Source organism: Verruconis gallopava, assembly GCF_000836295.1.
Source record: "Verruconis gallopava strain CBS 43764 unplaced genomic scaffold supercont1.4, whole genome shotgun sequence".
In the NCBI taxonomy this organism is placed as follows: domain Eukaryota; kingdom Fungi; phylum Ascomycota; class Dothideomycetes; order Venturiales; family Sympoventuriaceae; genus Verruconis; species Verruconis gallopava.
In genome coordinates, this window is record NW_015622140.1 from 82,779 (window position 1) to 95,116 (window position 12,338).

The 12,338-nt window shown below is 52.0% G+C and overlaps 5 protein-coding genes across 6 annotated transcripts; 1 reads left to right on the top strand and 4 right to left on the bottom strand.

Annotated features, from left to right (window-relative positions):
- Positions 1–115: 115 nt before the first annotated feature.
- Positions 116–818, bottom strand: PV09_01449 (uncharacterized protein; the record flags this gene model as incomplete). The annotated part of the gene is given in 3 exon segments (XM_016354339.1): positions 116–125; positions 131–309; positions 357–818. Coding segments are annotated over 3 exon segments (651 nt in total).
- A 925-nt stretch (positions 819–1,743) lies between these two features.
- PV09_01450 (uncharacterized protein) lies at positions 1,744–4,531 on the top strand. The gene has a single exon (XM_016354340.1). It carries the CDS (start codon positions 1,799–1,801, stop codon positions 4,430–4,432), a length of 2,634 nt encoding a protein of 877 aa, XP_016217352.1. The 5' UTR covers positions 1,744–1,798; the 3' UTR covers positions 4,433–4,531.
- PV09_01451 (40S ribosomal protein S4) lies at positions 4,309–5,736 on the bottom strand. Its single transcript, XM_016354341.1, has 4 exons — positions 5,468–5,736; positions 5,190–5,401; positions 4,817–5,111; positions 4,309–4,762 (listed from the first exon to the last, which is right to left on the bottom strand). The coding sequence occupies exons 1-4, from the start codon at positions 5,690–5,692 to the stop codon at positions 4,706–4,708; spliced, it is 789 nt and encodes a 262-aa protein (XP_016217353.1). The 5' UTR covers positions 5,693–5,736; the 3' UTR covers positions 4,309–4,705.
- Positions 5,737–6,305: 569 nt separating this feature from the next.
- Positions 6,306–9,185, bottom strand: PV09_01452. 2 transcript variants are annotated; one of them, XM_016354343.1, is made up of 5 exons: positions 8,936–9,185; positions 7,957–8,859; positions 7,512–7,901; positions 7,222–7,451; positions 6,306–7,172 (listed from the first exon to the last, which is right to left on the bottom strand). In XM_016354343.1, exons 2-5 carry the CDS (start codon positions 8,661–8,663, stop codon positions 6,823–6,825), a joined length of 1,677 nt encoding a protein of 558 aa, XP_016217355.1. In that variant the 5' UTR covers positions 8,664–8,859; positions 8,936–9,185; the 3' UTR covers positions 6,306–6,822. The 2 variants fall into 2 exon arrangements, with proteins under 2 accessions (XP_016217355.1, XP_016217354.1); XM_016354342.1 differs by having other exon boundaries at positions 7,957–9,185.
- Positions 9,186–10,322: 1,137 nt separating this feature from the next.
- On the bottom strand, positions 10,323–12,210 carry PV09_01453 (uncharacterized protein). The gene is made up of 3 exons (XM_016354344.1): positions 11,788–12,210; positions 11,094–11,739; positions 10,323–11,040 (listed from the first exon to the last, which is right to left on the bottom strand). Exons 1-3 carry the CDS (start codon positions 12,017–12,019, stop codon positions 10,470–10,472), a joined length of 1,449 nt encoding a protein of 482 aa, XP_016217356.1. The 5' UTR covers positions 12,020–12,210; the 3' UTR covers positions 10,323–10,469.
- Between the last annotated feature and the right edge of the window lie 128 nt (positions 12,211–12,338).

The following is a 12,338-nucleotide window of genomic DNA, read 5'->3' on the forward strand; positions in this document are numbered from 1 at the left end:
AGGTTTCTCCTCAGCAGCTTCAGGTTTCTCCTCAGGAGCTTCAGGTTTCTCCTCAGCAGCTTCAGGTTTCTCCTCAGGAGCTTCAGGTTTCTCCTTAGCAGCTTCAGGTTTCTCCTCAGGAACTTCTAACTTCTCCTCAGGAGCTTCTAGATTCTCCTGAGGAACTTCTAGCTTCTCCTCACGAGCGTCGGGATTCTCCTCGAAGAATTGAGGTTTCTCCTCAGGAACTTCTAGCTTCTCCTCAGGAGCCTCGGGATTCTCCTCAAACACTTGAGGCTTCTCTTCAGATTGAGATTGCGCGGGTTCAGCCTGCCGAAGTCAGTCAAGATCTACTGCTCAGCTAAAAATAAACCTACAGTTTCAACACTGGAGCTTGGCTCTAGCGAAGAATTTTCGAGTCTGGGTGCCACTACCTTTACTTTCGCCCTCCTCTTACCACGATTAGGTTGCGCGTCAAATACAGACCAGTCAATGTCCGGCACAATTCCCGGAACGAGGACTTCGCTGATATTCAGTGGAGGCAAAGATAGCGGCTTGAAGTTCTCGTCAGCAGCTTGCGTCGCCGACGCTGACAATGCAGGACTGGGCTGAGTGCTAGGTGAAGCCTTAATCACAGGTGAGCTAGGCAGAGAAAACGAGGATGAACCGCTCTTTTCGAGGCCATGCACAGCTTCGGGATGGGTCTTGTCGAAGAGTTCTCTGTTTCGACGAAGCTGTTGATCAATATCGGCGGCGGTTGTAGTAATTGGGGCTACCTGCTGTGTAGCGGCAGCAGCGGCAGCGGCAGCAGCTTTCGCCTTTTTGCCTTTCTTCGCCATAGTACCCTGAGTCGACTCTATGATATACACATCTGCCAGGTGGCTGCCGGCAGCTTATTTGTGAGACCATCACTTCGAGTCACAGCAGAGACGGTGACCCATGACAGCGTGGCAGCATGAGATGGAAGGACATAATTGGGTACTCGGCTCGAACCATTGATCTGGTAATACAATTGAGAATTAAGTGGGTTACAAGACGCCAACACGACCAGGTTTAAGTCCAATTTTAACGCGATTTGGATAGTTCCCTAGGGGTAAGATGCATGACCTGTCGATCCATGTGGCATACTTGGCGCTGATAATAGGCATGAAGACAAAAAGAGAACGCCGTACAGACGCTGACGAGACGTGACAAGATTCACACCATGGACGCATGGCTTCAAACGAAGAGAGACGCATCTGCTCTCATTTGTAAAGATTAGTCGGTATCAAAGCCATGATCCATGTCGTTCAGAGTAATTGAACAAGCCACCACCGACCAGCTGTCCTTGTGGGTGAGGCGAATTTCGTGGACGACGATGGTTGGCCGTGGTGGGGCCAGTCGGAATGCGGTGTGCGTTACCCGGCGAATCGAAGCGGGACGGAATGAATAGACGTTTGCTGTGACATTTTGAAACAAAGTGGCCAGAGCTTTGGTGCAGTGAAAAATTGTCTCGCAACGGTAACAACGAATGTTAGACGCGAGGAACTGATGTAGGGCTCGATTACAGCATTGCACAAGAACGAACTTGCAGTACGCCGGGGAAAGCAAAAGTCGAAATTTTTTGGAATTGCTAAGAACGCAGTGCAGTCGGATACGGTGGTTGGAATGCTTTTGGACTTGGAAAGCAGGATTGAATGATAACACCAATCGCAAAACATGCACGTGACATCGCGCCCGCGACTCTTGTTTGGAGGCCGAGAGGCGCGACTCAAGCACCTATCACAGCCATGATCTAGTCGAACACAATATCGCCGGTGATAGCCGGGTATGCAGGAGGATGGGTAAGGCCCGTGCGAAAAAGAAGACGACAGTGGTGTTGTCGTCAGACGACGAAGAGAGTGGGCAATTAACCCTCAATAAGGCTGCTGTTTCGACCAGCACATCACCACAACGCCCAATTGCTGCAACGCACAAGGCATCACCAGCCAAGGTCAACACACCTAAAAGTCGCAAGAGCCGTAAAGATGTCCTTGTCAGTCCTGGCTCGCAGAAGTCAGCGGCGTCGCCTTCGCCCTCACAGAAGTCCAGGCCAAAGGAGCGAACTTTATTCTCATTTTTCAGTGCCCAAACGCAACGTCAGCAAGCCTCCTCATCTATTAACGGACATACAATGGGGTCTGAATCCAAAGCTGGGCAAATGGAGGAAGAGGAGGATATCGAAGACGACTCGCTGGACGAAGCAATGGCTTCTCTGGACGAAACCAAGTTTGGTTCCGACTACCCGCTCCCCGTCCGGCAGAAGCGGAAAATTAACGAGTTGGACGAAAGCACCAGCATTCCGATAGGCAGCCGGATGTTTAAGCGAGCGGCCACAGCTGACCAGGCCGTGCGATCTACAGTTGCTGTCGATCTTCGCCCGTGGACAGAGAGGTTTGGTCCCACTGAGGTGGACGAGCTGGCAGTGCACAAGAAGAAAGTTCAAGATGTGAAGATCTGGTTACAGCGAGTCATTGCTGGCCAAGAGCGGAAGCGACTTTTGATTCTCAAGGGTGGAGCGGGTACGGGTAAGACTGTCACGTTGAAACTGTTGTCTCAGGAGCTTGGAATACATGTTAGCGAATGGAGCACCAGCAACACTTCGTCTGAAGAGGGGTTTGTTTCCATGTCGGCTCAATTCCAAGACTTTGTTGCAAGGACTGGCACCTTCGGTACACTTGATTTTGCCTCCAACACTACACAGTCTCCGTCGGTGCAACAGTCTAACGAGCAAGTATCTAATCGAAAACAGCTCGTGCTCATCGAAGAGTTCCCCAACACATTCTCCAGGTTTTCGAGTGGTTTGCAGTCATTCCGAACAGCCGTCCTTCAATACCTCGAGGCATCTATGCCTTCCGCAAGCTCATTCTTCACATCACAGGCTTCAACCACAAAACCAATCGTGCCTATCGTAATGATAATCTCTGAGTCTCTACTCTCCACATCCACAGCGGCTGCGGACAGTTTCACGGCTTATCGACTGCTTGGCCCTGATATTCTCGGTCACCAAGCAACTACCGTAATAGAATTCAACCCCATAGCACCTACGTTTATGACAAAAGCACTTGATTTGGTCCTACAAAAAGAGTCAAAGAAATCAGGCCGTAAAAGAGCGCCAGGTCCGGCTGTACTCAAGCATCTAGCTGGGATTGGCGACATACGAAGCGCTATTTCGTCGTTAGAGTTTCTTTGCTTACGAGGAGATGAATCGTCAGAATGGAGTGGCAGAGTCACGTTCACGAAGCAAAAGCGCGGCGGTGTCGATGCACCCATGTCAAAGATGGAAGCGCAGTCGCTCGAGATGGTCACGCAGCGGGAGAGTACCCTGGGCATCTTCCACGCGGTCGGCAAGGTGGTGTACAACAAAAGAGAAACACCTCCGGCGACTGACACACCACCACCACAACCGCCGAATCATCTCCCCCAGCACGCGCGACCGAAAGTCTCAGAAGTAAACACAGAAACTCTTCTTAACGAATTAGGCACAGACATTGCAACCTTTATTGCGGCACTTCACGAGAATTACATCTTGTCATGTAGCGGCCTAGACAGCGAAGAGACTCTCGACCACGTCAATGGGTGTATTGATTCTCTTTCGGACGCGGACATCCTCTCTCCCGATCGCTTCAGTCCAAACGTGCATCGCCGGGCGCAGACTTACGCCGGTACTGGCACCGACAGCCTGCGACAAGACGAAATAAGCTTCCAGACCAGTGTTCGCGGCCTCTTATTTAACCTACCCCATCCCGTCAAGCGAATACTGCCGCCTCAAGCAAACACGCATAGCAAGAGCTTCGGCTCCAGAAGTGCTGCATTTCAAATGTTTTACCCCACGTCGATGCGCATCTGGAGACGACAGGAGGAGATCGAACAGGCGCTGGGCACCGTCGTCGCGAAGTTGCGAAGTCGTGGCTTTTCGAAACTCAGCAAGATTTCATCATCAGCATCATCATCAAATAGCTACTCGCCGAGTGCGGTAGAAACCTGGCGTCTGAACAGATTTGGCGGTAACTCCGCGTCGGCGTACAAAGAAGAGAAAAAACAAGGCAGGGATGTCAAACAGGACGACGAAATGTATGCTGCGACCGCTATGGTAAGGGGTTTGATGGCCAAGGACGAATTACTCCTCGAGCGTTTGCCGTACATGTCAACAATGCGGAAGTACAACAAGCTCCGGGACACGCAGGATATCAATCGGGACATGGACAAAGTCACGCGGATGGGCATGTTCGCGACGGTGGATGGGGATGATGACGATGCCGATAGCGCAACCGCAGACATCGAGGAACAATGGAGCACAGACAAGCCTAGTGAAGAAATTGGTCCTGTGAGGCGCAAGATGTTTATTATACAGAAACCTGTCAGCAAGTCTGACGCTGTGAAAGATAAGATGGAAAGCCTGGTGCTTGAGGATGACGACATCGAAGATGACTAGGATCAAGGGTCAGGGGGGTGTTTGGATGCAATTTTGGAAAAGGCCAAAAAGTAGAAATGCTCATGTAAACAATAAAATCGAAAGGTTTGGTTTGGTGCACAAGGGTCATCTTGAACGTTCATTGTCTTTGGCTTACTAATCTATGTAGTAAGCAACTTCGACATGATTCCTAAAACTCGTAGCAGCACACAATGCAAGGTCGCATCACCGACTTGCTGATGAATCCACGCCCATTTTGATGAGACTTTTCCCCGAGACGCCGGTAGCAATGCTTTAGTGCTGAGCAGCAGCGTAAGCCCTGCGGCGGTCACGTTCTTCGGCAATAGAGAGCTGCAAGAGCGTTAGATCACATCGCTAAAAGAAAATAAAATGCGCACGACATACCTTGACACCCTTGCCCTTGGGCAGGCTGATCCATGGCTTCTCACGACCGATAACAAAGACGTTGCTTTCACGAGTAGCAAATTCATTGTCAACAGCATCCTTGATGTGCACAATGTTGAAGCCACCATCGTGACGCTCGCGATGAGTGATGACACCCACACGGCCCTGGTTACGACCGCCCGTCACCATAACAATGACGCCGGTGTCGAATTCGATGAAGTCAGTGATCTTCCCCGTTGCGAGGTCGATCTTGACGGTGTCGTTGACCTTAATCTTAGGGTCTGGGTAACGGATCCTACACAAACTTACGTTAGATATTCACGCCTACAGATATCGCCCAAGCCTTGCTCAACGGCTGATAGATGACACTCACGTTCGTGCATCATGCGTCACAAGGAAGGGGATGCCGCCTTTGCCCAGCTGCACGCGACGGACCTTGCCGAGCTTGTACTCGGCCTCCTCGGCAGTGATTCTGTGTACGGCGAAGCGTCCCTTGGTGTCATAGACGAGACGGAAGTTCTCGCCGGTCTTCTCGATGCTAATAACGTCCTGGAAACCGGCGGGGAAAGTTGGATCGGTGCGGACCTGTGCAACACGTCAACTCCGACCTGGAGACACCAAGCAAAACAGCGACAGCAAGTGTGCGCGTACCTTGCCGTCAACCTTGATAAGGCGCTGCATGACGATCTGCTTGACCTCGCGGCCGTTCAGGGCGTACTTGAGGCGGTTGCGGATGAACACGATCAGAGGCATGCAGTCACGAAGCTTGTGAGGACCTGGCGAGGCCTTTGGCGCATAGGCACCGGACAATTTGTCCAAAAGCCAGTGCGATGGAGCGGACAACCGCTTTTGATGCTTCTTTGGACCGCGACCCATGATTGTGGTTGTGCAATCGAGAGTTGTTCGAGACGCTGTCAAGGGAGTCGCAAAAAGTTCGAGCAATATTTCGTGGGCAATGTGTGGATCTGAAGTTGCCTTACAGCCTTATGGCCTAATGCTCGCAGAAAAAAAACTTGGCAGTTTCGATCAACTACATCAGGCAGCTTGGAGAGCACAAAATTGAAGTGGGCGCTGTTCTTTTGATTGTCAAAGGTTTCTTTCCACTACATTTATCATCTACATAATCTGAGCTTTAAGTAGATCTCAAACCAGAAATATAATCAGAATACGAGAAAACATCGTGATTTATTCGTCACGTGACGTGCTGTTGTGTAGCCAGTGGCCTCTGACCATCTGGTTTAGCTTTTTCGTACTCGGATCGACGGGAAAGCAACTGTCCAAGATAACTATGGTATCTAACAGGAAGGAAAGAAAAAGAATCTCAAAAGGTTGTCGCTTTCGTTACCACGCTAATCTTTTGCGACTGGACTTAGTGCTCGTTGGATAGACAAACGCAACAGTACTAACTACCAAAGTTGATTCTCGACAACGTCTGGTTATGATAAGCTGCGCGTCTCAGGAAGTTCATTTACGAGGAGTAAATTCTTCGATAACTTTTTTGACCCGACGTTTTCGTGGTTCAAATCCAAGCGACAGCACTTTTTGTCATCCGGGGAATTGCTCTGACTTTGCACATCGGCACAAGATGCGGCTTTTACAAGCAGGAATCACTTGACCAATGCAGAATCCCCGAGCGTAGGGCTGTAAAAAAATCCGAAAGAGGTAGTATAATGTTGTCCATACGTTTGGTTACAAGGCCATTATCGGATTAACACAATTCTAGACTTGGTAGACAGTCGTGGCTGCGGAGACCTTTCACACTGCATCTTAATAAAAATGTCCAAGCAAAGGACAGCTTTTCTAAAAGCTTGGTGAACGCTTCAAATACATCGCTGTGTCGGAATACGTGCGTTGAAGCACCCAGAGGATGCCGCCCAGATGCGCTTCAGACTGATGCAGTGCAAAATGAATGCAAAATGTCCTCCAACCGATGTCAACGCGAAATCTCGCCAGGAATTTTTTTTAACCTTTCCGCGGATATAAAAGCCTCCCATAGCGAGCACGTGCTAGTGCCCGAACTTTTCACGTGATGATGGATGAGAGAATATTTTCCCAGGATTCATCAGCCAGTACGGGTCAAGCGACTGCTTAATACTCTGCATGACGCCAATCGTTTCAGGGCCCAGCTCCTTCATAAGTGACTGCTTCTTCCCAAGCCCAACGCCGTGTTCACCCGTACACGTACCCTCCATCTCCAGTGCACGGTCGACCATGTCGTGAACGACCTTTTCAACTGCGGCTCGCTGCTTCGGGTTTTTGGGATCGTAAAGAATACTTTCATGGAAGTTGCCGTCACCAATATGGCCAAGGACGCTAGCAAACATTCCCAGATCGTCCATTTCTTTCTTTGAGATTTCTGGAAAGTGTTAGTTCAATAAGATCTGGTTAAAAAGAGAAAGCCGTACCTATTATATCTGGAAGGCGAGATAGTGGCACGGCAACATCCGTCGACCAGACGTCCTCCCCTTCCTTTCGCAGTGCAAGCATACTCCACAATGCTTCTTTTCGAGCGGACCATAAGGTGTGCTGGTCTTCAGGGCTTCTAGCAAATTCAAAATTGCCTGCGTGATGTTGTTTCGCTATGTTCTTCACTAGTGAAATGCTTTCTTTGACTCCCGCTCTCGTTCCAGAAAATCTGCCTCCAAGTTAGTAGGTTGTTACATTCCGTGTGTGGTGCAGCTTGAAGAGTACACACTTGAAGAACATGGTTGGAACCTCCTTCCACGTCTTTTTTGTAGCTTGCGTCCTGTTGATGACGCTCATTTGCACTTCGTCCATAATTTCCATTGCCGCCACTGGCACTCCAGCGCGCATGATTTTGGATGCGGCAGCTGCAGCATCACGAATCGTTGGGAACGTGACTACTGCAACGCTCGTTTCTTGCGGGATAACTGTAAGCTTCAGCGTGATCTCCGTGACCAAGCCTAGCGTGCCTTCGGATCCTACGAACAAGTTTGTCAAGTTGTATCCCGCAGACGTCTTTCTTGGTCGTCTTCGGGTCTTGACAATAGTGCCGTCAGCAAGTACTACAGTGAGATTGATGACCCAATCTTTCATGGTACCGTAGCGCACGGCGTTGGTGCCACTGTAGGCTAAAGTCAGCTGGGCGGTTTTGGAACTTGTGAAAGGTGCGTGCTCACCTGCAGCTCGTTCCCACCATGCCTCCGATCCTGGCGGACGGACCCGGGTCAACTGGGAAGAACAGGCCGGAGTGTTTGATTTGATCATTCAGGCTCATCCACGGCACCGAAGGCTGGACGACAACATCCATATCGTCCTCGTGCAGAGCGATTATCTTGTCCATGTGACTGAAGTCGATGCTCATCCCACCGTACGGCGCGGAAAAGTTGGCCTCGAGGCTCGAACCTCCTGAATATGGAATCATGGGCATCTTGTACTTGAAACACACTTTGGCGATCTTGGAGACTTCTTCAGTGCTCTTTGGATACGCCACCGCGACAGGTAATTGATCGATGTTGATGGACGACCATTCTGAGTAGCCGTGCATGCGCAGATCCTCGTCGTCTGTTGACACGGCATCGTCACCGAGTTCATTCCTCAGCTCGGCGATTGCTGCCTCCATGTCTTTCTTCGTGCCATACTTTGGGGCCTTCGAACGCAGCGCTGCGGAAACGGGACCGAGAGAGCCAGCGTCGTGCACGCCATAAACGTAGGTCAACGAGGCTGTGAAGGCCGTCAGGAGCAAGACACGCCCGGACGTCCAAAACGAGGTTGAGTTGGCCGCTCGCGTGAACGTGCTCGCGTGTCGCCAACGGTACGAATTCCGCGCTCTTGATACTGCTGGTGGCGTCGGCAGCAGCCGAGCCAGCAGCTTCACCGACGACATGATTTTGGTAGAGGTCAGGAACTATGATAAATCATAAACGGGAAGTTTGAGCCCGGCGACTTCGGGGAGGGGCAAGCGCTTCAGTCCACGGTAGAGTTCAAAGAGTAGCAGCGACAGCGGATGAGCAGGTGAGGTTGCGAAGCCATAGGAAAGGGCCCGAAAAGTGGATTTGGATCTCGAGCCGCGGAAACCGTCTCTTGATCTAGTTAATATATGGCTCACCAATCCCGCCCAGCTAGACTGCAAAGAAGCGAGATGGCGAAAAGGCTCACCCGTACGAAAACTTGGCTATTTGCGGAGAAGGGAGTGAGTGGGCATCATGTGGGAAGGAAAAATTGTCAGACGAATCAGAAATCGAGGTGGTCTGGTGAAGGGATTTTCCACAAGCACACGCGGTCTAAACTCCATCAAGCAGCGACAATTCGGCAATTCTAGCCTTGGACATGGCGACAAGCGCAGAGCCACGAGCACTGGGTCATGATCAGTGCGTGTGCGTGCAGCGAAAGAGTTGGCTTTTTTCTGCGCTTCTGCAGGAGGCGGGTTCGGAAAAGCAAAGCATGTGGGGAAGGGCGCTCTGGCGACGTTGGTCGGCACGCCCCAGGCAGATCACTTCATCCATCTGGGATCTCTTTGGGACCAAGCCGACGAGTCTCTTACGTGTTTGTTCGATGCAATATGCACAACACCGGTGCCCTTGCTGCAGACATGCCTGGCGGATGCTGTCGCGTGACTGACGTACACCACGACGAGCCTGCGGAGAACCCGGAGTGACAAGGCTCGTCCGCGAGCAGCAGAGGTGGTTCGACGCGGGCCAACTTGAGGCTCCCAAGCTGTCCGCCCAGGTGGTTGGGAACGTCGAGAGAAAAAGAAAAAGAAACGGGACGTGAACGAACACGGGCGGCGTCAAGTTGCCGTGCTTCTACCAATAACGCGGCCGGGCCGGGCGCACCACACTCCACACCACATCCTGTGCCGGTACCTGTTCAGCCTGGCGGATCAAGCAAAGGCTGAGCAAAGCAGTGAACAGCCAGCACGGCGCGCTCGTCGTCCAGCGGTTTCGAGCAACCCCACCGGCCTGGTTGCCAGCACAGTCAACATCAGCAGGGACAAGGGAGCCAACCTCCTCAAAGGCACGTCACCATGCTGGCCGTCTCTCCGCCTTTCCAGATACAATTACCCCATCGTAACCTTCGCCCCCCTATCTGCACTCGGTCAGCGTCGCGTGGGGGGACCCGACCCCAGATTGAATCTGGCCCAGAGGTCGTGGCTTCAACTGTGCACGCACTGCTCAACAACGCAGCCCGTGAATGCTGACCGACTTTCTCAGCGGGCAGTAAGAATATGGCGCATCCCATAATTTTATCGGCTGCGTTACCAAACGCTGGGCCGAGACGCAAGCATCGTATATGCGGTGCGGTACGCAGCAAGACTGGATTGGCCCACGCGCGGATGATCGCCCAATTCTCGGCGGCGCACATCCCTCTATCCAGCCAGCCGATGTCATAAGTTTAGCCTTCTGCAGCCGATTTGGCGACGCATGCAAAACACATAGGGGCCATGTGTCCGTTCGACGCATGCCTCACGGGTCTTGGGCCCTGTGTGATATCTGCTTTATTGAACAGCTGCGCCCGGCAGAGGGCCAAAGGAGACATGCCAGACAAATCGTCGTCTGGTCCACTCTTATTAGACCTGCGGCTATTTTTGGGCCGTGGACGACAACGCACACACACGTTCGTCTATCTACCAGTACCAAAAATTTCTCTCGCGCGACGGAAATGCACACCTCGCGACCACCATCTGCACCCGTCAGCCACCACCCATTGCTGCAGGAACAGTTGCCATATTCCGTATCTCCTCTCTGATTTGAGCGTCGACACTTTGCTGCTGGTTTTCTTCCCTGTGCTCCTTGTTCCATAGGTAAACCTCCATGCACATGCCCTCCAGCGTCGAACACACACCCTTGTACCCGATGCCACCTTCTGCAATACTTTTCTTTGCCGCGGCATCTGTAGCTATCACGTGGGCGCAGCTGATGGAGAAAAGCGTGGGCTGCATCAGACCCATCTCGAATGGCAGTTCGGGCAGGACGCGATTCAAAATGGGGAAAAAGGCTTTCAGGAGATAGTATAGCTCAATTGGATAGGAAATGACAAGGAGAAAGATGGGCGGTATATACGTAGCCTTGAATCCGGTGACGGACGTCGTTGACAGAACCGTGTAGATATCTGAAAATGTGATCGGCGGGTTCGGGTCTGTGACCACGAAGGATCTCCCGCCGACTTTGTTGCCGGCTGTTAGAAGGGCTCGTTCGTAGTCAAAATGGGCGAGTGAAACGTGCTCTGCGTGCACAAAGTTCTGAACAATGTGCGGCACCCAGCTAAAGAAGGGTTAGCACCATCTTCAATCCCAATGCGAAGCGGGTACATGTACGTGGGGACATCGCGTCGGGTCAAATACGTGCCGACCGTGTGATCGTATCTTGTGCCATACACGCCATTTGCCGGCCGGATGCAGCCGGTCTTGAACGTGTCGGAGTTGGCATCCATCACCAGCTTTTCCGCAAGTGCCTTTGAAACGGCGTAGTTCCCAAAGTAGTCGAAATGGTCCCTGAGAGGAGCATAGGCGTCGTCTTCGCCGTAGAATTGAAACATGTTCTTCGGGTGACGCTGCCACGGCCAAATCCAGAAGCCGACCGGCTTGATCGCAATCGAGGCCGACGACGTCGCGAGGAAAATGTCGGCGCCTGCTCGCTTCGCCGCGCTCAGCACGTTCGCCGTCCCCGTGAGATTGACTTTTGTGACTTTGGGCAGGAGCGTGCGTGCGCGATCGGTGAAGTTGATGACCGCAGCCGTGTGAAGCACCGTAAGCGGCAGGTCTGCGACCGACTTGGGCCACGGCCTACCGAAGGCTGCCATCGTAGAGTCTTCCGAGGTGATGTCGGCCTGGACGAATTCCACCGACTTTGTTGCGCGCAGCACGTCCAGACGTTTCGGCGGGACAAAGTCGACCATGCGAATGCTTTCAGGCGACTGGCCGCGCTGTAGCAGGTGGAGCACCATATACCCGCCAACAAGACCTTCTTAGGAGTCAGAGAGTCTCAAATCAAGAACGCAATGTCACACACCTGAGCTGCCGACAACGATGTACCTCCTGTCCAGCTTCGGCGGCAGATGCGGCGTAAAGTCGATTGGATTCCGTTCGATCCGTTCGTAGGTTTCTGCTATCTCCTTCTTTGTCCATCGTCGAGGTGAGATTTCCCGTACCTCCTTCGGTACCCTAAGGATCGCTTTGTTGACCAGCCACAGATACAGCAGAGCAGCCGGTCCCAGGACCAAAAATAAAGCAGTAAAAATCATCTTCAAAAAACTGAGCCGCCCCAGGACCAAAGACAGTTTTGCACAAGCGAGGAGGGGGCTGGTTGAGACTCTTCGAGGCTAGACACAGCGTGTAAGAAAGGACGTGAGCAATGCTACCTCGTCACGCCGGCATCACACAAACGACAAGGAAGATCAAAGTGCTCTGATGTAGTCCCGCTGCGTGTGTTTGGTATTGCAAGAGATCATGCTTAGGACATCTCCGGTCCGAAGAGGAATACAGCCGAAGCAGCCATTGCGGCATGGGCCCCGGTTGCTTCAGCCAGCTGACCAATCAGAGTAAAACTTATACTCATGAAAC